The sequence below is a fragment of the Colletotrichum siamense genome, assembly GCF_013390195.1.
Source record: "Colletotrichum siamense strain Cg363 chromosome Unknown KSG_Cg363_contig08, whole genome shotgun sequence".
Classification (NCBI taxonomy): Eukaryota; Fungi; Ascomycota; class Sordariomycetes; order Glomerellales; family Glomerellaceae; genus Colletotrichum; species Colletotrichum siamense.
The window spans coordinates 2,985,841-3,010,907 of record NW_023501021.1 but is presented as its reverse complement, the minus strand read 5'-3'; the positions used below and the strand labels follow the sequence as shown (position 1 = coordinate 3,010,907).

General features: G+C 53.8%; 7 protein-coding genes across 7 annotated transcripts; 4 read left to right on the top strand and 3 right to left on the bottom strand.

The window, feature by feature from the left end:
• Positions 1-371: 371 nt before the first annotated feature.
• rgf1 (Rho1 guanine nucleotide exchange factor 1) lies at positions 372-4,149 on the bottom strand (the record flags this gene model as incomplete). The annotated part of the gene is made up of 3 exons (XM_036644189.1): positions 372-461; positions 515-1,699; positions 1,747-4,149. The coding sequence occupies 3 exons, from the start codon at positions 4,147-4,149 to the stop codon at positions 372-374; spliced, it is 3,678 nt and encodes a 1,225-aa protein (XP_036490875.1).
• Positions 4,150-6,883: 2,734 nt separating this feature from the next.
• Positions 6,884-7,752, top strand: vma-11 (V-type proton ATPase 16 kDa proteolipid subunit 2; the record flags this gene model as incomplete). The annotated part of the gene is made up of 6 exons (XM_036644188.1): positions 6,884-6,934; positions 7,039-7,069; positions 7,155-7,204; positions 7,289-7,404; positions 7,479-7,649; positions 7,710-7,752. 6 exons carry the CDS (start codon positions 6,884-6,886, stop codon positions 7,750-7,752), a joined length of 462 nt encoding a protein of 153 aa, XP_036490306.1.
• Positions 7,753-10,449: 2,697 nt separating this feature from the next.
• On the bottom strand, positions 10,450-11,892 carry Mfsd10 (Major facilitator superfamily domain-containing protein 10; the record flags this gene model as incomplete). The annotated part of the gene is made up of 2 exons (XM_036644187.1): positions 10,450-11,730; positions 11,791-11,892. The coding sequence occupies 2 exons, from the start codon at positions 11,890-11,892 to the stop codon at positions 10,450-10,452; spliced, it is 1,383 nt and encodes a 460-aa protein (XP_036490307.1).
• A 1,410-nt stretch (positions 11,893-13,302) lies between these two features.
• On the top strand, positions 13,303-13,540 carry CGCS363_v012337 (uncharacterized protein; the record flags this gene model as incomplete). Its single annotated transcript, XM_036644186.1, has 2 exons — positions 13,303-13,419; positions 13,496-13,540. The coding sequence occupies 2 exons, from the start codon at positions 13,303-13,305 to the stop codon at positions 13,538-13,540; spliced, it is 162 nt and encodes a 53-aa protein (XP_036491166.1).
• A 2,312-nt stretch (positions 13,541-15,852) lies between these two features.
• CGCS363_v012336 (uncharacterized protein) lies at positions 15,853-16,584 on the top strand (the record flags this gene model as incomplete). Its single annotated transcript, XM_036644185.1, has 2 exons — positions 15,853-16,129; positions 16,193-16,584. The coding sequence occupies 2 exons, from the start codon at positions 15,853-15,855 to the stop codon at positions 16,582-16,584; spliced, it is 669 nt and encodes a 222-aa protein (XP_036491167.1).
• A 2,908-nt stretch (positions 16,585-19,492) lies between these two features.
• Positions 19,493-22,163, bottom strand: isp4-1 (Sexual differentiation process protein isp4; the record flags this gene model as incomplete). The annotated part of the gene is made up of 4 exons (XM_036644184.1): positions 19,493-20,445; positions 20,496-21,393; positions 21,510-21,803; positions 21,912-22,163. 4 exons carry the CDS (start codon positions 22,161-22,163, stop codon positions 19,493-19,495), a joined length of 2,397 nt encoding a protein of 798 aa, XP_036491168.1.
• Positions 22,164-23,900: 1,737 nt separating this feature from the next.
• Positions 23,901-24,888, top strand: IMP4-0 (U3 small nucleolar ribonucleoprotein IMP4; the record flags this gene model as incomplete). Its single annotated transcript, XM_036644183.1, has 3 exons — positions 23,901-23,909; positions 24,081-24,513; positions 24,566-24,888. The coding sequence occupies 3 exons, from the start codon at positions 23,901-23,903 to the stop codon at positions 24,886-24,888; spliced, it is 765 nt and encodes a 254-aa protein (XP_036490216.1).
• Positions 24,889-25,067: the final 179 nt, after the last annotated feature.

Below are 25,067 nucleotides of genomic sequence, written 5' to 3'. Positions count from 1 at the left end.
CTCTCACCCTTCCCTTTCTCCCCGTCCCTTCACCCACAACCAACAACTGCAGGGAATAACGCTTGACTCCCTCTACTAACCGAGTAAGAACCCTCATCCAAGTGGAAACAACACAAAATAGAACCATGTATCGATGACAAAAATAGGTTGCCGTCGTCCATTCTAAAAGAAGCCTTCCCTCCCACGCCATCGTCGTCCTCCGCTTTTGACGCAAGCGCCCGGCCAAAAAATTGCCCTGTCCAGAGACAAGAAGCCGCCATCGATAAAAGGGCTGCAAAAGAATTTGAGTCAAGTCACTCTGGTATCGATCTTTAATCAAACATGCTCTCCCTCGAGGAGTGACCGAGATGGGATGGCGTCGCGCTGTCGAATCATGGAATTTCGGATCTCCTGTTGCTCTTCCAAAAGTCAATGGCTTCGACAACGTCCTCTCCCTTCTCGTCTTCATACGCAAAAATGATCTGTGTAGCTGAGTTAGTAACGTTTTTTGGAGATAGACAACAGCCAGACTTACCTCGTGGGTACTGCTATGCAGCATCCTGATGTTTCTATGCGGCACAATGTGCACAGCGCCGGTCTCAATGTTTCTGAGCTCAATAAAGTTTTGCTCAAATGCCAAAATCCAAGGATAGCTGAGGGCAAAGCTCTGCGGTGTGCCCTCCCAGTCGATACGCCACTCCGGTCTCGCACGCCAACCGTTACGGTTGACGAAGAAGGAAAACTCAGAGTAATTGAGCAAGAACTCGCCATTGAGACGCTCAATGTGAATTGGCTTGACGTTCTCCTTGCGGGCGACAAAGTCGAGACTGGTGTCGGCCTGGTCGAGGAGTGACTGCGTCTCAAGGGTCTCGAGGGACACAACCTCAAATCCACGGGCGCATGCCACGCACAATTTGGACTTGAGGAAGTGCACAGATGACGATTCCGTAGGGATGTAGAACTCCTTAAATGGCTTAAGCTCATCCTGGCCGGCGAACATCTTTCCGAAACCCTTTTGCTTCTTGCCCTTGGACATTGCGTCATTGGGCTCGTAGACTTTGATGGTGGTTGACAGGGCTGACGACTTGACGCAGCACACAAGATGCCTGCCAAGGCAAATGCCCGTCTTGAAGAAGTTGCAGTGACTTTGAATCTTCTTTGGCCTCTTCGAGAGGGCAGGCTCGTCGGGATTGAGCGCACCGAGAGGGTACGAGTAGAGAGCCTTGTTCGAAAGAACCAAAAGGAGACCGTACTCTTCCAGAACGTCCAGTTGGGTGACGCTTGTCGTCTCGATGACTCGCTTCGGAATGGCCTCCTTGCTCTTTCGATCTGACAAGTAAATACCGTTGTCCGTGCCGTACAACAACTTTCGGCCACCATCGTAGGGAGTAACACAGTTGACCTGGTTAGTGCCAACGAAGAATCCTGCAGAGATGACGCTTGTGTTAAAGAAGTCGGCGCGGGCTCTCAGCTTCTGTTGAGCGGTGTCGATGAACTCCAGCCACTTCTTACGTGCCGCTTGGTTTGAAGCATACAACGTCAGCTCATAGCCGGCCTTACCCAAATGCCTAAACGTGATGGGCCAGCCTTCTCCCTTCTTGCTGTCATTTGTGTTGGCCCGAAGCGCTGGTAGCAAGCTAGACGACGAACGCTTCATGCCACCAGAACCGGGGATGACTTCCTCCATTTCTCGAATGGCAAGGAGTTCCAAGGGGATAGGCTGTTCCAGGTTAGCTCAATCTCCAATCCGGTGTGTATAATGCTCACCCTTCTGTACGCCTTGATTTCCTCCCCCTTGCCCGCTTGCTTGATTCTCACCAACAACACCGCGTGGTCAAACAAGAAAGCCGTGATCTCAGACGCGTCTTGCGGTGTCTTCTTCAGCTGACTCTTGAACACCAACTCGCGACCTTCCTCCGTCAGTCTCAGATCAACCCTCTCGTTCGGTCTGAAGCGCAATTGCTCATGCAACCTTCTCAGGTTAAATCTGTTCTCTGCCTTTCCTGATTCGGCATTGACTCTGCTCAAGAGGTCGCGAATCAATTTGAGCACCTTTGGAATGTCTTCCTTGTCCGAGTTACCGTCCTCGGTGTACTTGAGCACGTTCTCCAGCAGCAACGGGTAACGAGCCAAACGGGTCGTCGGCTTGGTGAGATAACCGTTGAGTTCCAGCTTTCGCGACTCTTTCCTTCGCTCGATCTCGTCGACGAATTTGGCAAAGTACGGGTTCGATGAACGCTCATTCTCAAACTCAAACTTGGCCTCCAGCTGCTTGGAACCATACCAAATAAAAGGCTCAAATTGAGGGACCCATTCGAGGAAGATGTCTCCGACGTTACCAACGACAGGATGCTTGTTTTGTCTCTCCGTCAACGACTTGGCGAACCGCGAGCTCACTTGGTGAAGACTAGGATGGTCGACAATGTTGCTAAATATAGCCTTGACAACCTTTTCTCTCTTGGCCGCAGGAATAGGAGAAGCCTTGGAGCGCAGAGGAAGAATCCAAAAGTCGCGGAGATACTCCAAATCCTTGACAAAGTCTCTTTCGGTGTAGCAAATTTCCGAAATAACCTCCTGTCTCTTCTTTTCCCTGTCACCAACGCTCTCGGCGATCTCCTTCGGCACGGAGTTGATCCAGAGCTTCTGTTCGTCTGTCTGATCGATGTCATCTTCGTTCGTGGCAGCCTCGGCTTCCTTCTTCAGGCCGGGCTGAATCTTCAGGTTCAATCGGGACACTTGCTCCAGTCTGCGGGGGCAGGCAATAGAGTAGCAAAGCTGGTCTCTCGTGCAGGTGGGAGAGTAACATTCAGAGAGGAGGACGAAGACACCGTTGACAGGGACCTTTTCTTCAGGCTCTTCCATCATGGTTTCTCGGAACTGGTACATTTCTGATGTAGAGTCGCGCAAGCGGTGTTCGTAAGTGACGTCGTGGAAGAACTTTTGGGCATCGAGCGCTCGTCCCAGTAGCAAGGCCAGGTTTCTGTCGGTCGTCCTGATAATATATGACAAAACATCTACCGCCTCGGCACCGCTGAAGGCGTTCTTATACGTGAGCTCGTTCTTCGTTCTGTCGCCTGTGATGATCTTCTGTCGGAAACAGTCTGCTACTCTCGACAGCAGCGCAGGGTATACCAGAGGAGGTCGGATCTTGGCCGTCGGTGGCCGTTCACTGCCGTCGATAGACTTGCTCATGGAGGGCCTATGTGCCAGCGTTGCGGCGTCGGAATCCGAGGGTGTTATCGTGGGCGCGATGGTGGACGCCATTGACATGGTCCTCTGTGAATCTCCATTGGAGGAGGCCATGCTCACCGTCCTCGTCTGAGACCCTGGCGCTGGTGTGTAGCCTCCTCCAAAGCTGCCATTGGTCGCCGGCAGCTCCACCGGTGCTCTTCTGTTCGGAATGACTCGGCCGCTCATCGTCTGGTGCGAGTTCTGGTGTTGATGCAAGTCGCGATCTTGCGGAGGGTATCCAGTCATTGACATGGCTCGATCATCGTGACGTTCGGGAACGACCCGTCCTTGCGCCGTAGTTCGGGCCGAACTCGGGTTGTACGGAGCATGACGAAAGGCATTGGCCGCAGCTTGATGATTCGGCTGCGAACCGTAGTTCCCGGGAGCAGGTTGGTACATATTTGGCCTCGGGGTGGAGGCAAGAGACTGTGAGCGGTACGAATCATTATTCATCGCCGGTGCTGGTCCTCCTCCTTGATAAAACCTTTGTGCCTGAGACCTTGGCGCGCCATATTGCCCTTGCGGGGGCGGTCCTCGCATGTCGCCGCGTTGAGGAACAGGTGCCGGAGGGCCAGGATACGGGCGACGAGCCTGCTGTTGCGGCATGTATTGTTGAGGGTTGGGCACTTGATAGCCGCCAGAGGCGGAGCGCTGTCCCGGGTAGCCGTTCTGCAACGAAGCCCCTCTCGGAGGGTTCGGGTCGTAACCGCCCTGAGGCTGTCTCGGCGGGGGTTGTCGCTGCATGCTCGACATGGAGGAAGAAGACATTGTCTGTGTCCTGCCCTGGTGCTGAGGCATCATCTGAGGAGGCATCGAAGAGGAGGTCATGGTCTGGGAGCGTCCCGGCGGGGGAGCGGCGCCGAAAATGTTTGAGAAGGCGGCATCGCGTTGGTAGTTGTTGGAGTGGTGACCTCGCGGGTCGCCGTGGTAGTCGGCCATGATGGAATGGATCGGTCGAGCTGGGGATTGCAGCGAGAGATCTTATCGGCCTATGGACGTGGTTGTTAGGCGGTTGATTATAAAGGGGAGAGATGGTGAGTTGTGCCAAGGTGGAGAAAAATGTGGTACAGGAATCGAAGGAGAGGTGTACTAACAACGCGAGGCCTCAACGGCCGCCGGCTATGGTGAGGAAGCACAGGATCGCCGCGAGCCGCTCACAGGGCGAAATTGGCAATTGATCGGTCGGTTGCGCCAACAAGGCTCGCAGGGACAGATTGACGGCTGTCGCGGCGGCGTCGTGGTCGAAGGGAGGTATTTTTTTGGTGGTGTTGCTTTTCGTTTCCCCTTCGTTCTATTCTCCGTCCCCTTTCCAGGATGGGCCGGGTGACGTTATGGGCCTATAACTTGACACAGGGCCCTGACCTGGGCGGGTTGGTTGTTGCAAAGGGCGGGAACACGGCAAAGGACGTCGATATTCTCGGCAGGCTGCAAAAGGAGCGTCGGGGGCGAGGCAGCAAGGCGCGGTGTGCAGCAACAATAGCGATGCTGGTTAAAATGGGTGCAGGCGGGGATGAAATGTTGGCGGTGGAAGTCAAAGGGGAGTGGTGGTTTGTGGTTGACGGCCGGTGGTGGTGGTGGTGGTGGCAGTGGCAGTGCGCAACGAATACTAATTACTAGGAAGGTATCCGTACTAGGGATTTGCTTAGGTGGTAAGGTGAGGTGAGTCTGGCAGCCAGAAGTGGAGGGCCGCTGGCATTGGCACTGACACCAGCTCAACTAATCTAGCACGTTAGATGGGCGATGGGATGTTGGCCGTATGTCGGGTCGGTGCCCGGTCACTACTACTGCTACTGCTACTGCTGCTGCTGCTACTGCTGACTTGACTCTGCTCAGTCATCCAGACCGGCGGGCGGCATTGGGCTAGAATGGTCGTGGCAGAAAGCGTGGGCTGCGGCCAAGCGTAGAAAGCTGGGGATAGATTGGAAGAACAGGATGGACCTGGGTGGATTGAAGGTTGCTGTCGGTCTTTGCTGGCCTGCTGCTGGGAGCGAACCACCAGAGACGAGACGAGACGAGACGGGAATCGGCCGTTTCTTTTGGTTGCGCGTGTCGGGTACAGTGCAGCAACCTGCAGATTGCAAACTGCAGCCCTCCAACAAGTTCCAAGTTCCAACCCCCATCCATTCATTCACCTTGCCCACGTTGGCTCGCTCGCTCATTGTCTGCCCGTCTCCCTGGCTTGGTGCTAAGCATCTGACCTCCCCTGTCTAAGTAGGGTAAGATGAGGTACATTAGCCTATCTAACTCTGATCTCGGAGCATTCATGTCTTAATCACCAACCGAAGAATAAGCGCAGGACGGTCAACAGACCAGCCATCAGTCAGTGCTCTGGCGACTTGCTGCAATACCTGGACATGTCAAGAAAAGACGACGGTGGATCTCAAAAGGTGCAAGTCTGCAGATCCACCACGGCGCTAGACCTTCACAGACGGGGCCTCGAGGTTGGTCCTTGACCTTTTTTTCTTCCATTGTCCTGCAGCTCGAATACTCCACAGTCCCACGTCCCCTACCGCCATTGCATATGTATGCCGTAAAGTGTATCCGTAGGACTTTGACATTGGCCCAGCAGCAAATGGAGACTCCATGGTCCTGAGGGCGTCGAATGGCCCGGTCTGGCTCATCTTTGGTTCGCGGGGTGTATCTTAGCTTTAGCGAGCGCCCTGTATCCGTATCTCGACGTGTGGTGTGGACAGGGCGAGCACATGGCAATATGCGTATCTAAGAATATCAAAGACCGCTTCAGACCAGTCGCCTCTACCGCATACGTAGTATGCCAGGAGACAGGGACTAGCTGAGACTGTCCTACGTGAGGTGGGCGGGTGACTGCCGGAAGAAATGGAGCTGCTCATGCACGACTGCACCAAATGATTCGAGACTGTGACTTTGCGAATAGGTACTTGGACGTTGCCGCGCCTTGCCTTGCTGCCTTGCTGCTGCGAACACCGAACCTCGTCTTGAAATCGGAGCACCTCGAGTTGCATCGGAAAAGAAGCAAGCATCTGAACCTTTCACCGTTGCGGCCAACCAGGAAGACGCCTTCCCCATGCCCAGCGCACGCGTGCGACGAAAGATAGTTTGACTTTATCACGCAAGGCACGTCCCGCTCCCCTCCATTTGCCAGCCTCAAGCACACTCAAACCGAGGACATGAGATACAGCCAAACCTCACACTTGCCTTGCATCTGGGCGCGCGATATAAGGGGTATTTCGTGGAGGAAAGTTGGCAGGCGTCCAGGGATTCCAGTCCTCGACCGACTGATACATCTGTGATAAGCCAACATGCCGATAAGGAAAGTCGCAGCACGGACCGTTTCGAGGCAGTTGCGCCTACTGCGCCGCACGTGTGCATACGTCTCCACTCTGGAACTTGATTCGACAGCCAGCCACCAACAGCCTGCTTGAGATGGCAAGTCGATAGATGTGATGTGGCTGAACTATGCCCAGTGGCTGGTGTCGGGCCGGTATTTTACCGCGTCACGGGTTCTCAGCCGTCCACCGTGCAGTCCTGATTGGGCCTCGTCACCGTCACCAAGCTCCAAGGTCCTGGATCCAGGTAGCGCAGACACCCATCCATCGCGGGATCCTCGACACGCATACATCCCTCCCCCTCCGTCGGTCATCAACGCCAATCCCGCATATCGAGAGACCGCAAACACATTCACAGTCTGCCCAACATGGCCGAAGACTCCGCTCTCGCCCCGAAGTTCGCGCCATTCATCGGAATGGTAAGCTCCAACGCCCCCTCGATGCAATGCTGGCCTCGCGAAGATCTGGCTAGCCAGCAATGACATTGAAGAAATACCGATTTGCTGACACACCTCGCAACTAGGCCGGCATCGCGGCTGCCATGATCTTCGGATGTATGTTCAACCAATAACCCCCGAGCTGATATCCCTTCCCGGCGCGACGAACGAGGACAACATGCTAAACAGTGGACATCAATAGGCATCGGCGCCGCATACGGTACCGCGAAGTCAGGTATCGGTATTGCTGGTGTGGGAACGTTCAGACCGGATCTCATCATGAAGGCACGTCGCACCGAAAGCTCGAGCAGAAGCACCGTCTAACATTGCGCGCAGTGTCTGATCCCCGTTGTCATGTCCGGTATCATTGCCGTCTACTCCCTAGTCATCTCCGTCCTCATCGCCCAGGACCTGTCGCCCCCTGGAACTGGAAGTGAATACAGCTTGTTCAAGTACGTCAGCCGCGCGCATTGCCTGTCGCCGCCATGTAGCTTGTCGTGGAACTTTCCATACTGACCTTAATTAGTGGTTTCATGCATCTGGCCTGCGGTGTCTCTGTCGGCTTCACCGGTCTCGCAGCTGGCTACACGATTGGTATCGTTGGCGACAAGGGCGTTCGCTCGTACATGGAGCAGTCTCGCGTATTCGTCGGCATGGTCCTGATTCTCATTTTCGGCGAAGTTTTGGGTCTCTACGGGTATGTTTACTTACCCCTGATCAACTCTCGTAAACAACCCCAAAGCTAACGGCGACACAGTCTCATTGTCGCTCTGATCCTGAACACCAAGTCCAAGGGCTAAACGCTGACTCCGATTCCACGAAAACGAAATGGCGAAACACGAACGACATTTTAGCCACGCCCTTCGACATCGTAACACCACTGTACATTAAGCGAGGGGAGGGCCGGGACGTTGGTTGAAGATGGAGAGTAACATCAAAAGACGGGTCGCAGGTGGTCGTCTCCGGTCCAAAGCTGCATATGGCACGGCGTTTATCAGGAAACCCCTCATGTAGAATTTATGTATGGCGAGCTGCGTAGAGAGGCTCATGGAGGGGATGGAAGGTATGATAAGGCTCCGAATTCCAGTATCTTTGAATTGTTTTGAACCTCTGTCTTTTGGTAACTACCAATTGCGTCATACTTTTGTTGGCAGTGATGGTGGTAGTGGTGATGATGATGCCAGTGGTGATATCACAGTCAACTTCACGAGTGTTGCGTCTAACACAGCCAAGGCAGGAAGACAATCATAACATCTTACGTTATGCCATGCATACCTTTGAACTCCAGACCCCCTACCTTACCTCTCACATACCATTGCAGTATGCATAAGTGTCAGCTGTCAAACGGTAAACAAAAGACCAAAAGTCGAAAAAAAAAAGCACCGACGACGGGACTTGCACCCGCAACCTTTGGCTTAGGAGGCCAATAAGCTACTATTGCTCCACGCCGGCGTTGGACCACTAGACCATCTGGTCTTGTCTTTGTTGTTGGAAGCAATCCACGGCAGCGTGCGTCAAGACGGACGCTGGCTGCTTGGATGGTGGTGTGGAAGGTGAGGGAAGGAAGGAAGGTGCCTTGTCTTGGGCGCCCCTTCTGTTTGTATGAGGCAGGGGTGGGGTGCAAACGCGCACGACAAACAGCAGCCCTTGGAGAGACTGGAGAACACATCCGCCAATACAGAGACGATAGAGGCAGACCGAAGCAAGTTTAAGCATGGGAAATACAACATGCTGCCATGATGTTACCTTTGATATCTTGCCTTGGTAGTCCTCGCCGCTCAGCATACGTAGTATTAATTTTCTTTCTTGAGAAAGTGCCTGTCATATGCTGCTCTCATTGTGTAAAGTACTTAGATATTTATTCAAAGACAAGACACAGTCAATTTCTATTCACCACAACAATGAGCCTTGGTGTTCTAAAGTTTTCCTAGACTCTTTCAGGACAAGACTGGGACTACTTCCAATTGCTAGAAAATACTAGCCTTGCACAACGGCGGACGCTGTGTTCGCACCTGGAATGCTTCTCCTTCTCCTGTCGTCTCTGTGTATGGAGGTTAAGTGAGTATTCCACATGGAGTGCGCTGGAATTTGCCAAAGCTTTTGGAAGGCTCAAGGACTTTGTGTTGTTTCCTCTCATCCGTCTGCGGAGTGGTGAATACATGACGGACAGCAATGACAGAGGCCATCCTGTCGAAAGATTAGTGGCGGTCCACTTCCAGGAGCTGAGATGCTTTCTAACCCGAACCTTGTGCAAACCAATCCATTGTGTGTCCTTCGCCCTCTTGGGTAATTGCTTCTGGGCTTGAGAGCCAATGCCATTGATACTCCTGCCCATTTACACACGTCATAAGAAGGGCATGATGAGGACCTACGTCTGGTGCAGAAGGTAACCCAGATGGGCATGGACTGCAAGCATCTTCATTACTACAAACATCGTATATATATGCCTGGATACTTTTGATATCAACCTCGGACGACCAACGCCAATACATGGCTTTGTAGTACTGATTTATTGAAGTGACAATAACTGGATGCCAATCGAAGACGCATGCTCCTCCCATGACTTACATACTGCCTAGTGTGTGCGTTTGATCTACTTCCTGTCGTTCCTCAGAAGTTATTCTTATGAGGAACACCAGACCGACAGTGACGTTATGCCACTCTACTCTCTCCTCGATCGCTACTCGAATTGCGATTATTTGAGAACGATGAGACGGGGCCGCCCATCGATTTCGGTCTCTTCACACTAACACCACCATCATGGTTCAACATTTGGCTGTTGAAGTTCAAACTGAGCGCTGAAAAAAGCTGCCTTTTTATCACTTATCGTCGCTGATAGGTCCTTGGAAGATCTTAAAGTGGCCAGCTACGTTCAGCCTCATGTGTCTTTTCGATGACAATGAACGAGGGAACTGGTTTCTGTCCCATGCTAAGATCTTTATATTTAGAAAGTCTCCTTGAGGTATGGAGAGCTCCAACCAAAACCAAAATGGCTGCATAGAAAGCTTAGATTAGCCTTGCCATCTCCATGGCTATTCATCAGCCGTCACTCATACATGAAAAATACACCCCCAGTGTCCGAGTAAAGATGGTACAGGTTAGGCTTCGTGAGATCTGGACTCAAAGAACGTGATATCTGTTGTGGCCTGCTCGCATGCTCAGATTCTTCCAGGTTCCTCAACGGCCAAGCAACATCTGTATTTTCACATCCATTCCTGATCTGTTGGTTAAATGTGGCCACTGAAAGACCACAGGCTTCAAGGGCCCACAGCATGTGCATGTTTATCCAGTCAATATGCAACACATGACTTCAATCGACTGAACAATATCAAGACTCTTCATGTACAGTTCCTTCGATTGTGTATCATACATACCACCTAGACCACCGACGCCTAAGCAATGCGTCCCAAAATACATGTACAGTGTGTAAAAAGTGTCAACCCAACAGACCCCTTATAGCAATCAATTCTCTTTCTTCTTTTCCATTCCTTCCTTCCTTATGCCGTCTTCTTCTCGGCGGGAACCTTCTTCTTCAATGAGCCAGGCGGCGTCTTGAGCCCGGCAAACACTACCGCTGTCACGACAGCCATGCCCGCAGCACCCATGCTGTAGGCGACCTCACGGCCAGCCCACCAATACACACTGGTGAACAGAATCGGTCCAAGACCACGACCAAGCTGACCCCAGCTGCGGAGGATACCCAGCTTGCCTCCGCGCTCGCCCTCGGCAGCCTCGAAACTGCTCAGGGTGTTCAAACCAGTGACGACCGTCGATGACGTCACCGCCAGACAAGTAGCTGCCGCGTAAAGACCGCCCGTTGTCGAGATGCGGCCGAGAAGGATGAAGGAGACGAGGCAAGCGACGGTGCCCATGCGGACGGAGAGCAAGGGCGGCAGGCGGCGGGTGACACCACCCTGGAGGATCGAGGCGACGAGGCCGACGTAGCCGAGGAGGCGGCCGTTCTTGGCGGATCCGAATGCGAAGAGCTCGTACGTCATGAAGGAGAGCGAGGATTCCATGCCGGAGAAGAAGAGCAGGAAGACGAAGTGAACAGCGTTGAGGAGGAAGTGGGAGTTGGTTCGCTGGATGGGCGCGGCAGGGGTCTTGGTCTTCTCGTCCTTCTTGGCGCCCTTGCCGGTCAACGAGGGCAGGGTCTCAGGCAGGCAAAAGTAGAGGTACAGCGTCTCGGTGAGAATGAGGAACAAGCTGAATCCCGCGGCGGTCGCAAAGGGGTTCTCCTTGACGGTGCTGATGCTGCTCAGCCATGCGCCCAGACCCGGACCGAAGGTGAAGGCGATGGAGAAGCATGCGCCAATGAGCGCCATGGTCGATCCACGGCTCTGCTCGTCGGAGATGTCCGTCGCCATGGCAGTCGCAAGCTGGACGTTGCCCTCAGACAGTCCGCCGACAACGCGCGACGCGACAAAGGTGCGGAAATCGACGGCGACAACCCAGAGGAGGACGGAGAGGATGTTGCCGCACATGGAGGCCAGCAGAGCGGTACGGCGGCCATGGCGGTCGGAGAGGTGGCCAATGAGCGGGGAGGCAATGGCCTGGAGGAGACTGAAGAGGGAGCCGAGGGCGCCGCCGAGGAGGACGATGTCGTAGCGCGAGTCGATGGGGCGGGCGAAGGCGGCCTTGTAGCGGTTGAGGCCGGAGAGGACGCTCTGGAGAAGGGTCGCGGGCTCGGTGGCGTTTGCGGACGCGGGGCCGGCTTCGCGGTCGCGGTAGAACTCGAGGAGCTTCGGGAAGAGCGGGAGGATGAAGGTGAAGGAGATCTGGCGCGGGGTCGTGGTCAGTTTTCAGTAACGACAAAGAGGGCCGCAAGTTTCACTTACAAGGTCGAGGAGGAGAGAGACGGCAATGACTCTCAGAACGCGTTTGCGCGTCTTGGGCTCGAATGCCCCGGAGGAGGTAGCTGCTGCTACTGCTGCTGCCATTGTTGCGGGCCTGCCCTGACTGTCGAATTTCGTGTGACGTAAGGTGTGGTGGATCGTGAAAAGGAGAACTCTGTGTCAGTTTGGGAGGAAGGAAGCTGGAAACACGTGTAAGAAACGAGGGGAAGAAAGGAGAGCAATGGAGGTTGAATTAACACACAAAGAGAAGGGCTATTGTAACATCAAGAAGAGAGGGAGAGGGAGCTTGGGATGGGGAAAACCGAAAACGAGGAAAGACATGGAAAAGTTGAAGAATAAAAAAAAAGAAGAGGACAACGGCCTTTCATCAATTGTGTGACAGGTGACACCTGCAAGCTGGGAATTGGGGGGGTGAACGTGGAACACTGAGGTCGGAGCTTGGGCGTCGAACTGCAGAAACATGCTCTCAGGGCCGCTGCAGTCCCCCTGTCCACGCCCCTCCATTGGAGCCCATTGGAGCCCTTTGGAGCCTCTGGAAGTGGTCGGCCCAGTCCGATGTTTCAGGGTCAGGGGCACTTGGGGATCCACAGTGAAGCCACTGAAGGCTCGCAAAGTGACGCTAACATCGGACGGGCCCCAGACCGAATCCCAGCGCGGCATCATTCGCCAGTCCTGCTGTCTAAGGTACACTAAGGGTGAGATGCCCGCCCAAAGACGCGGGACCGGGCTTTCGGGCGCTGCGCCGAAGCCGGGCGGAGACTCCAGTGACACTCCACTGTAAGGTAGGTAGTGTCAGCTTTTTCGGCGATTTTCCATTGGGTGATTCCATCCCGTGTCTTGCTTGCTTCTTCGGATGCAAAATGCAGCTCGAAAGGAGTGATTCTGTTTATAGTGTCTGTCTGATGCAATAATACGATATCCCGCCATGCATCATCATCCAACCTGCGCCGCGTTCCTCCTGTCGTCTCACCTCACCACATCAGACGCCGAGAAGCAGAGAAAAGGTCAGGTCGTGCCCTCAGGTCCATTCTGTCATCACCACGGCCCGGAGCTGGCGACAAAAATGTCCGTATCCGGCCAAGACACGTCTTTGTCCCCCATGACCCCGACCGGCGCCAACCCCAGACTATCGCAACTCTAAAGCCGTTTTTTAATAAAGACCGCCCGGGTCGTTGTGCTCCGCCACGAATGAGAAGCAACCTATTTCATGCAAATCTCCCATCCAGCGGCAATTGCGAGTCTTCTGAGAGGCGGGGCATGCCTTCGAGCCACGCGAGTTGCCTGCCAAACAAACACGGCGCCATGTCAAGAACAACGAAACGATGGACGGCTGTTTCTAATATCTGACTGCCTTGTTCCTTCCTTGACGCAACGTCGCCACGCCATGGATAGCTGTTCTAGCTGCCGTCCATCACCTTGCGCCCTCGTCTTTGCAAGCTTCATGTGGCTCATGTCCAGCGCGTGCCAGGGCACGAGCATATTCAATCGAAGCTGATGCTCGGGAACCTGAGAAGCTTCGACCTCTTCGACTTGACGGCTGGGGCGCGGAAATCGCTACAACGGATGGAATTCACCTACGTATTGTGTGCACCGAGACTAACGACTTTCCGGGTATGGGTGCCGCGTGTCACTGGTTTGGCCGCCATTGCTCGGACGCGCGCTGACCTGCAACCTCTGCCATTCTCAGGATTTTATGAGCAGGTTTTCGGTTCGGCATGGACAATTCCGATGACCAGAAATGCTTGTTGAGGCAGGAACGTATAGGGTTTCTGTACTGTTTTCCTTAATTGGTAGAGGGCACAGGTCAAGGTGCCCATATAGTGTTTCCAGAATTGTGCCCGCGTATAGGGTGAATTTTGCCGTAGTCTTTTTGCGGGGGGGCTGCGTCGTAACTACAAACTCAATGCTTGTTGAGGTTGCTGGATGAAGAGGCACCCACATGCAGTTTGGTGCCTTCGGTAAGTCGACCAGCATGAAATACGGGCTCCAAGAGAGACATCAGGTCGATTACTCGTCCAGGGAGCTCGCACGGCTCTCAATGGAACAAATGAAGGCAGTCCTGAAAGGTATGGCACGTTGTTCCCGAGGTTCGAAGGGCTCCTTGATCCCACGATCCGGTATTCAAACAACAACGCGTAGGCAATGACATTACTTACCAAGTGCAGGAAGGGATCCATACATTGTTGAACAATTGGGCCCAAACGAACAGATGAACAGTCTAATTGGTGATGACGGATGAAATGAAATCCGAAGCAGAGCCTTATCGTTCGCTCATCAAAGAAAAACATTACCGATGCATGGGTCATGGCATAATGTTTGCAGACTTTGTCAATCTTGGATCGATAACAAGTCGGTAGTTGATGCCCAATATTTCGAGGGCGTAGTTCAAAGTCCCGGAAAAGTTCACGCATAGTTACTTACTCACTGCCTGAGAGCTTCAACAAGTTGAATCATTAGATGGGTCGCGAGTTCCATGACATCGTGCTTTTCGCAACTCGCAAACGAGATGAACATTTCTAGTCTGCACACCGACGTCAGCCCAGTCTGCAAGCAGTAGAAGAATGAGGCTCAACAGCAAAGGTATTATCAAAAGCTACGTCTGCCTTATCGAGGCACCGCCCGGCTTCAGTACGTCGTTCTCGGTGAAGTCAAAATTAACTCACATCCCCAAAACCCAATTCCAAGTTTTGCCGCCTCGATGTGGGGATTGGACCCTGAGCGCATGAGATGACGGGCGTGGCGATGAACACTCACCTCCCAACGGACGACACCGACGTAATGCAGGGGTACCGGCTGCCTCATCGTGCAGCCGTTGATGTGTCTCAACTCAAACTGGGCGAACCAGATGAACAAGGAAGGAAAAGAAGAAAGACATAATGCATGGAAGGAAAGTTACGGAAGTTTCTTGGGGGAGGACATACATGACGGCATTGAGCAGCTGTGCCGCAGAGATAATCGCGATCATCCCCTCCTTGTGCGCCCTGGAGGCGGGCTTGACCTCGAATCAGGACAACTGGATTGCCAGTCCCGAAAGTCATCCTTCTGGACGGAGATCGGCGGGTTGAACCAAGGTCCCTTTTCCAAGAAGCAGTTCATCTTGACATTTGAAAGGAAAAATGGCAGAATGTCGCTGCCTGGAAGTGGAATTAGTCCTGGTCGTTCATGGGCCCCGGCCCCGGAGCGCAGCACTCCCTGCGGGGCCGAAGATGTGGTTCATGAACCGTTTAAGGAATCAAGCTTCGAGGCAGACTCAAATGTCCCCTGAAAGATAAGATCGAGGTGGGTTTCCAATGTGTTTACAGACCGCTGGCTCCCTCCGGTAGGGCTGATTGAGCACTCCAATCGGCCTGGTTCGTTGGCCACCCCGGCCGCTGCACCGCCGAAGAGAAAACACCGCCCTTGCGACAGGCAGCGCGAGTGCGCGGTACTTTGGTTTGGTTCTTCGACTTTTCGAGCATCGCGTGTCTTGGCACTGCATTATCACAGAATCTGACGAATAAGGTGACTTGCCAAGCCCTGACCAAATCCCTCAGCTCAGCCAACGAGCAATACCAACCCACTCATGCCCACGAGGAAGTCCCGATTCCTCGACCAACCTGATGAAGAAGCTTGTCTTCCTTGCGCCTCTCGTGCTAGGCTCCGACTATGTGCCATGGCCCAATTTTCCAAGTCCACGAAGGGGAAAACATTGAGGTCAAGTTGCATAGATTGGGTCGGGAGCAGGACCCTAGGCCGGAGCTCCGCCAAGGATGAGGTACAGGGCTGATCAATCGCCTGTCAGACTACCATTTGCCAGTCCTCCTTGTGATGTATGGTAAGATGTCGTCGTTTGCGTGTTGTTCTAAGCTAGTGTGCTTAAGAGCCTATTAAAGACCTTGGCACCCTCCGCACCGGGTCAGCAAGCAACCAGGCTATCTACCGTCCCCTCACCCCCGTTATCTTCTGCAGGCTCTGTGTAACCATCAGCCTGATTTATCACGACCCAATTCCCCTCAATAGACCACACTCTCCCGAGTGACACTGTGGACGACAACAACAAGAACAATGTCATTCATTCTCGATATCCGCGAACCAAAAGGTGGTGGTAGCAGCGGAGGAAGAGGCAGCTCCGGCAAATCGTCCTCGAGCAAGTCAAAATCAAAATCCTCAAAGAGCAAATACAAGAGCAAAGGCGGCTACGCAGCCGGCGGCGGCGCAGGCGGTGGGAGCGGCGGCAACAACGGCTTCGCGCGGCTCCCCGTCTGGGCGCGCGTGCTCATCATCCTCGCCATCATCTGGTTCATCCTCTTCCTGATTGCGTTCACATACTACTTGATGAAAGGTGTGTCTATTTGCCCAACATCGTCTTTCGTTCCCTAAAGACATCCCGACTAACACAACGCAGAACTCAAACGCAAAAAGGAAGGCAAATCATTCCGCCTGGGCCACGTCTTCGGCCACGCCCTCCTCGTATCCACAGGCCTCTGGATCCCCGTCTTCCTCTACAAGAAGTTCATCGGCAGCAAGAAGGAAAAGAGCGGCACCTACGCCAAGATTGAAGAGGGCCACGGCAAAGAAGGCAATAATCACGATTCCTGGTACGGCGGCGCCGCTGGGGTCGAGAACAAGTACGACCCCGTGAGCGGCCCGCCTCCTTACCGCCCGCAGAGCCCAAACCCAGCTCCGGCACCGGCACCGGCACCGGTTCCGGCGCAGACCGGGGCCGCTGCGGATTACTACATGCCTCAGCCGCCTTCACATACGGCTCCCACGCAGCATCCTCCTCAGTATGGTTAATTTTCAGGTCCTGACGATGCAATGAGGTGCCGCTTCCATCCCGATGAACGGCTTATGTTTTGCTTTCCTTCTCTTCACCAGTGCGATACCCCCATTTGTCCAGAAAAGCGTTCTTGTGTATTTCAAAGGCTGTTACGTCACGTACGACAACATTGTGTATAGACGGAAAATTGGAGTTGTGTATCATACTCATTGAATCTCATGACGCTGTTCCTTGCGGAGGCTGAAATCTAACAATCACTGTTGTTCTTGCGAACATTGTCTACTGCTGGTGGTCTATCTCCACCCGATTTGAAGAAATTGCTTGCCTCCAGGGCTAGTCGCACCATATTCGTGGAAATTTCGTTTTCCCGCAACCCTCTGATGGTTTCTGCAGTCGAACTTGATGCTCGACGCGTCCCTGATGGTGGATTTGTTCGCGAGTAGCGGCCATCAGGAGTTGTCTTGTGCTGGTGCTATTTCCAAGCATTGCCACGCAACTATTCAAAGAGTCAGTATCAACGTAGACTTGAAACAGAGAGACACAACTTACCCGACTTTCCGTCTTTGCCATTCCTCGAGTTTTGATACAATCCAAACCGAAACTCTCGATCTCTGCCACCTCGGGTTAGAATCCCCTGAACGCAAACGTTTGCAGCAGTAGCCAGGAAACTTACCATAGCGCGACCCGGTATCTTCTATTCAAATATATCCTTCTGACGGATTTCCCGCAATTCTTGGCACCCTCATCTCAGGAGCGGCGGTTTAGGACTCCCCTGCCAGTTCTGTCCCGAAACCGATCCCGAGGCCTTTTCTCCGCTCTTCCCGGCCTTCGGATCCTTCGCCGGCTTCTCCACCACAGAAGCGGACCCTGCTCTCGTGCCCGCGGCCTTCTTACCGCCGCTGGCATTTCGGGGAGCTTGGAGCCGGTCGAGGTACAGCCCCGTCGTGTCGTAGCCGGTTCGTCCCATTTTTCAGGAGGTGCGCCGCTCCGCGCAACGTCGTATGCGTAACGGCTCGTGCCTTATTCGTCGATAGCGCGAATTTTCCTGATCTAGAACTTAGAAATAGAGGTTCCTGGTATGAATTCGTAGCCAAAAAAAAAAATGGAAGTTGTCGTCAGCGTTGAGGTGGTAAAGATGGGACCGTGGATCTGGAATTTCTGTGCGTATAAATCTTGTTGGTTTTGCCGGCTTCTCTTCTCAATGACATGATATGTTCCGAGTGCTGTTGAGTCCTTGCTACCCCTTATGACGCGGATGTAAGTGCGGTCGTGAGTATGTTTCCTTCCCGAGCCGAAAAAAGGTGAAGAAGAGGTCTCTTTTCCTTTGCGTCGCAAATAATGGGACGTTTGTCTTTGCTTTATACCAGAGTCATCCATACTTGTTGTGTTTTGTATGCGCTGGCGTTTCTTCACCCAAAAGAGCCCAGGATTGCGAAATTTGCTTTGCCTGGCATTTGTGTTTGTCTTTTCGTCTTTTCTTTTGACTCACCTTTGTTCCAGGGAGGGAATCTTTATGTACCCTTTGCCTTACCATTGAACAAATGACACCCCTCTGGTTCACCCCTTCCCCCAAAAATGGCTTCGTCAAAAGGGATGAGGGGTTCGGTTTTCCTGGATCCTGGGCTGCCAAACATTTGCTTTTTCTCAGTCATCTCCTCCCCGGGAAAGATGATATGATGTCTCTGTGCGACCATTCCCAAGGGTGAGACATTGACTAACGAGCGAGCGAGCCGGCCGGCTGGTCATATTATGTTTTGTTGGGGCGAAGGGAGGGAGGGAGCACAAGCAATGTTGTCTCTGCGCAGGGCCTGGGTCTTGCGGCTCCGCCCATTGTCTCCTTTGGAATTGCCGTTCCTTCCCAGACAATAGCATCTTTTCCTGGACGTGAGACCCAGGAAATCCAAATCTCCCCGAGATTGCGGAAACTGAGGCAGCTGTCAGGCCAGGGGGCTGGGACCTGGGCTCGGCGGCTGCATTACGTCGATGCCTTGGAAACCGTAGAGAACCACGACCGCCTCCCGCTCCAGACGCCCCCCTCGTTCCGCGATGCCGGTGAGGGAGGTCCCCGAGGATTTCGGTGAAATGACCGGTCATCTCGGTCATATACCCAAAGGGCGACGGCCCTTCATGGAACGAACGGGGCTCCTGGGCTGTGCCTGGCCAGAAGGGATGCACGACATTTGTTGTCTTGTTCCGTCATGTCAGGGAGCTCTCACAGAATCCTGTTCCCTTTGGCCTCGAGATTGCAATCAGCCGCCGAGGAGGCCTTCCGTTTACTGGTTCCTCCCGACATGATGGGTTGGGTGCTGATGATCTTCGCATCTTATCGCGATCGCGATCTAGGGAAGGTTTAATGCTTGGTGTCTCAGGAGACGAGACCCAGTCTGGGCCAGGGAGTGGAGTGATCCGTTTGTGGCGTCGGCATAGGCAGCCTGGCCGTTCCTGAACACAGCTGAGCAGGGCACAACTTCCGAGTCGTCCGTAAGGATGGAAATTTCTGGGCCAAGGGGGTGCAGGTAGCAGAGATGTCTGTCGTGATGTCGTCCATGGATGTTACTGGAACAGAAGGTGGTGAAGCATCTGTATGACACTTCTGCCAAGAACAAACGCAAGCAACGTTGCTGAATCGAACTTGACGACTTAGACCACCCGCCCAACCGTCTCTCAAAGCTGACTCATCGATAAGTTCGTAGATTCATACTTAAAATTTAGATATGCAAGCAGATTCGCACTGAGGTATCATCAGCCGTACAGACAACCCTCGTTTCCGAGCTAAATATCCAAAGACTCCTTCCTTCCAATGGGTCATTAGACCGTAGTACATATAGAAGGCCGCCGAACTCCTAAAATCCGAGCAAATCGAACATCATTAGCATCTTTCCCTATCTTTGACACATGTTCCCATTCTTGATATCTTTAGTCCACTCAAGGCCAGGTGCTGGACCCAATCTTCTCACTGCCTGAGACGTGTGTTTTGATGGCATCGCCTCTCCAGTCCATCGTCTCGAAGACCTGAACGTTGCCCCACCACTGAGGCGGCCTCGCAGATGTCAGGTACAGAGTGAAGAAGATGATCAGCGTTGCCACAATAAGGCCACAGTCCAAGGCTGCCGAAGTGATGTAGTTGTACTGAAGCCACCAGCCCGTGTATCTGCGCTTGATGAAGAAGTTGAAGATCGTGCCGACGGTGGCCCAGCAGAGGTAGATGTAGACACTGGCGGGCGGCAACCAACCGGAGCCACCGTACAGAAGGGGCGTGTTGACGTAGCGCCAAATGCTCTTGGGCCACTTGCGGGCAAGGAACCAGGTGATGACAGGGGTGATGGCACCAACGAGCCAAAACCACTGGAGTGACGAGTAAAGAGCATTGCCGGAGAAGATTCGAGCAGGTCCAATGGCACCCCAGATAATCGAAGCCGTAAAGAAGACGCGACCGCCGGGGCAGGTGTAGTTGCTGGGCTGGTCGGGCTGGCAAACATCGGGAATGGCGCCTAGGGCCCAGTTCATTACAGCGATCTGGACCACAGCAGACCACAGTGAGGCGATGAGCTGAGACGCAAACATGGTGCGAGGAGGCACCTTCATGTAGTGGCCGAGCTTAAGATCCTGCGCAAAGTAAAGCGCCTGCGACATGCAAATGTAGCCGTAGTTCTTGAACATCATCATGGCGAGAGGTCGGCCGGGCACCATGTAACCAATGATGAATTCAGTGAGAACGTTGAGACCAAGCTGAATGTTCGTGATGGCCTGCACGATGCCGATGGGGATAAGCCAGAAAACGGGAATCAGGATGCAGACGACGTATGCCCAAGCGGGAAAGCCTGTGGGCCAACCTGCAACGACGCCGAACGACATGGCGACCATGACAACGAAGAGAGCTGTATGTGTAAGCTTAGATCCAAATAGTTTGTATAGAGGCGTTGCTTACCAAGGTACCACCAGTCCTCAGCGTCGCGGTACTTCTTCATCAAGCGCATGTGCACGTCATCCTCCTGGTGACGGGCCAACTTGAACTGACTCCAGATCTCTGTGCCATGATAAAGCACAACGTGAACGACGACTGCAGCTACGGCAGCGAAGGACAAGGCGTACGCGAGAGCGAATTGGGTAGGCAGGTAGAGCGGTGAGTAAGCGTTGTATGCAGTCTCATTGAACTGGAAGTTGGCGTCGAGAATTCGAGACACATTGTAAACGGCGCCCGTATTATCGAACGACTCGGAGCTCTGGACCGGGAAGTAGTCGGCGTACCATGTGCCGGAGAAGTGGATGCCGGAGGAGATGATGACGAAAAAGATGATGATACCGGCAATGACGTTGGCAATGGCGTGGAATGGCGGAATCAGAGGCGAGGTCAAGTAGCCTGAGATGACCGTCCAATCGAAGGAGATGGGCATCAGACCATAGCCCGACAAACCGCCAAAGACCTTGTTGACAATCACATTCTCGGGCGCAATCCAGCAAATCCACGTAAAGTACGAGAGACCCTGAAAGATCCAACCGGGGAACCAGTACCAGATGAAAGCACCGCTACCAACAATGAGGAACCAGCGGTAGCGGCCGATCTTCCAACCGTTTGTCTTTGAGGGGTCGGATCCAGAGTGATCGTGAAGCGTGTAGAACAGCGCGCAGTTGACCAAGTTTGAGGGCCAAATCATGGCCGCAGGCCAAACAAGGAAGCGTCGGGCCAAGCCAGCGAGTCCATAACCAGTGCAGAGTGTGGTGACGCCAAAAAGCAGCTGGAAGGCCCAACCAAAGTGCTGCTTGTAGAAGAGTTGCTGGGCAAGCAGGACATCCGTCGCGTACAAGACACCGCCTCCATACGCAGCCTGTGCGATTGTATTAGTACTGTCTTGAAATGTGTAGCCGTATCACTCAGAGCTTGGCTGTCGTCACATCGGGGATTTCCTGAGAAGCCCTCTCACGTTTGGTGATTTGCACTTACATTAGACATGGCAACAATGATGACGTGCTCCTTGTAGTTGAACTTTCCGGGCCTGAGGTTGAACTTGATACCGAAGACATTTTGTTCCTTATCGGGCATAACCAAATCCCAGCCCTTGCCGATGGGGTATGCAATAAGCTGGACGACGTAGGTCGTGATTGTGACGCTGGGGTTTCGAAGCGAAAACAGCATGTTGACACCGGAGCCGACAGTGCAGAGCAACAATCCAATGACCCAGGCGCGGATCGTGTTGGCAGGCAAATCGACATCATAATTCCTTACCACTGCGCGGACCTGTGTCGCATCAAGTCAGCGATTTGAACGGTTTCCTTACTCGCCGCTGGCCTCCTTCTGCGCCCTTTCGTCCCATGTTTTGCGCGTGGAGACCTTCTTCTCACGTACCTCGGGATAGGGCGAGTTGTCCTCCATAAGAGCCTGTTCGATCTCGAGTCCCTTCTCGGCGTTCCCCGTGGCGAGTGCTGTGTCGACATCGTTGAGCTCGTCAATTGGCATATTCGGGTCGAGCTTGTGCGCCTTCTCGAACTGAGCCAGAGCCTTCAAAGGCTCAATACCGGTGGCCTCGGCATCGTCTTCCAGGGCGGGGTACGGCGTGATCTCCTCGGGCTCGCCGCGCTTGCGAAAAAAGGACGGCATCGTGATCTTTGGGCGAGGGCGTCGTGTCCCTCTCTCCTTCGCTCTACTTTCGACAGAGTAGAATGAAAGATGAGAGAATGCAACGCCGATTGCGGATGGGCTGAAAGGCGACGACGGTCGAGATAAGCAGCGGACGAAAAGAAGGCCCCAAGGCCACAACGGGACTGGGGGACTGCGGGCGCCAAGGGCTTTTTTCAATTAATCAAGCGAGAGGATGGCGGCGACGGTGGTGCCGGTCGGCAGTCTGCAGGCTAAGATGCGTGATGTGACAAGGACTGAGCCAGCCAACAAGCCAGTCAAAATCCCACTTTCCGCAGATCACCACGAGAGAGCGCGATCCTCTGGCTTGTGGTATCTGGGGGAGGTGTCGGTCTGGTGGTTCCTGAAGGGTCTGCTGCTGGGAGAAGAGTGAGCTTCACGGCCGAATGGAGGAGCCGTGGAGACAATGCCACGGCACAACCAACAGCAGCGGGAGAGGGTGAGGCGATTCTTTTTCCTCCCGGCCACCCTCTATCTATCTCCCCATATCAGCGTGGGTGTGACTGCGGGCTCCTCTTTGGGTACTTCGGGCGACGCGTTGGATGGGGGGTCGGCCAAAGGAACCAGAGAGAATTCGGCGCTATAGCGTGCTATCACGACACAAAAGCAGCCCCGACAGCCCGCAGCTCCAGCGGCCGTTTATTGACCTTCCTCTTTTGGGGTAGCGACAGCCGAGGGGCTGTGGAGGAGGCGAGGGGAAAGAAGAATGGTTCGCCGGGGGTTCGATGGTGACATTGGTTGACAAGACAGGCAGCAGGCTGGTCCACTCCCCTCTCTAGCGACCTCGAGCAGCCGTGCGAACCCCCGAACGCGCTGAAGGCCGTCTCTGTCGATGGACGCCTCGGTGGCTCGCTACCCATTTTGGCGGGCTAGAAGGGGTCCTTTTGGCACTCTTTGTCGAAGAAACATGGGGATCAGCGGATCACAAAGCCGCCGCCATTGCCCCTGTCACCGATCCGGGAGTCGCTGGGACTGATCATCCGAAGTATCGATTGTTGAAAAAGACGGCCAGATTGGCGAATTAACTGCAAACAGCGTCTCGTCTGAAGTGTCCGTAGCTCTGGCTGTCATCGCTTCGAGCCGGCCCAGCCCGACTGACAGCGTACGAGCTCTGACTGCCCAAGCAAAAGTCTCAGGGAACCGGGCCTGAATGCTCTGATGGAGGCTACCATTGCTGCCATCAGTCTCTGGCCAGTGGGATTACGCAGTGTGCCACTGCTACCCGTCCATCGGCCCAGGCTCTAAGCATTGCGCGAGACTTGGCGAGTCACTGAAATGGACCTTCTGTCGAATTGTGCCGCGTCAACGAATCACCGGCCATTCTGTTCAGCTTGTGAAAGCTGGGCGACCTGGGTATTCCTGGCTTATCTCCCAAATCGAATGAAAGGACCTGAATGGCGAATGGGAGACCCTAGTGAAAGCTGACAATCTTATTTCCGATGAAGCGGTTTCCCCCGCGGCCAGTCCCTTCCCAACCAAGACTAGCGTTCGGACGCTTAGACATCGGGACATCTCGGCCCGCAGCCATTTCTTCCATTCAGCATGAGGTGCTCACCTTGGTGAGGTGAAAGCACAGACCTTAGACCGAATTGCTGACATAATGCAGCGAATAGTATTGAATTTTTCTCCACTGATGAGAATTCAAGTTGCGAGAGTCGGTTGAGTGTACAGAGGAACTGAATACCCATAATTATTACAATGTTGCAGGTGAGTTTCTGTTAGGCTTTCTAGAAGTATGCAACATGATTAACCGTATGTTAGGCACGAAAACAATCAAGGCAAAGAAGGGACTACCTTCACCGCCGGGCTCTCACTCTTCAAGAGAGTGCAGTAGCTGACAGGCGAGCCCGCCTCAGGGAGTCGTTGGCAACCGGCTAGCCACTCCCCGTCGACGTTGCCAACGATGCTCGGCTTCGCAAGGACTTCTCCTACGACGAATCCGCCGAGGCCTTGCAATCCCTCGACGACGAGTATGAAACTCTGTCCGGTCTCCAGGACCCGCGAGTTCTCATCACTACCTCCCGATCTCCTTCAAGCAGGCTTCAAGGCTTTTCCAAAGACCTCCGTTTGTTGATGCCAACGGCCACGGTCATCAACCGTGGCACTATGACTTTGCAGGATCTCGTCCGCGTTGCCAACGCCACTGGCCTTACTGACATCGTCCATGTTCACGAACACCGCGGCACCCCGTCGGCTTTGACGATATCTCATCTTCCTCACGGACCGACCATCAGCTTCAGCCTTCACAACGTCAAGACCCGCCAGGACTTGCCAAATGCGCTGCGCGGCAACATCTCAGAGAGCTATCCTCGTATGTTATCCCTCGAGGCTGCTCTCCGTCGTTATACTGACATACTCCACAGATCTCATCTTCGATGGTTTCTCCACGGAACTCGGCAAGCGTGTGCAGCGAGTCCTTCAGCACTTGTTACCTCCAAGAGATTCTTCCATGAGAGCGGGCAACCGAACAGTCACATTTAAGCGTCTGGAGGACGACAGCATCGAGGTGCGCCATCATTTGTACGTACGCACTGGTTACGACCAGCTGGAGTTGTCTGAGGTTGGTCCCCGCGTGACCATGCGGGCATTCTCCATCAGGAATTGCACGTTGGAAGAACGGGAGGGCGATGTGGAGTGGCAGATGAACCACTACACGAGAACGGCGAGAAAGAAGACGGTGCTTTAGACTTGCGACCGCTGTGGGCGATGAAGAAGCCGGAGGCTGCTGTTAGCAGCTGTTAGCATCAAAAGAATGGAATTTGGATACCCCAGAGAATGAGGCGAGTTTGAACCCATTGAGATGTTTCTGCCCTGCCCTGCTGTGGTCAGCGTCATCTATGTCGTCGTGTCACAAATTTGACTGTC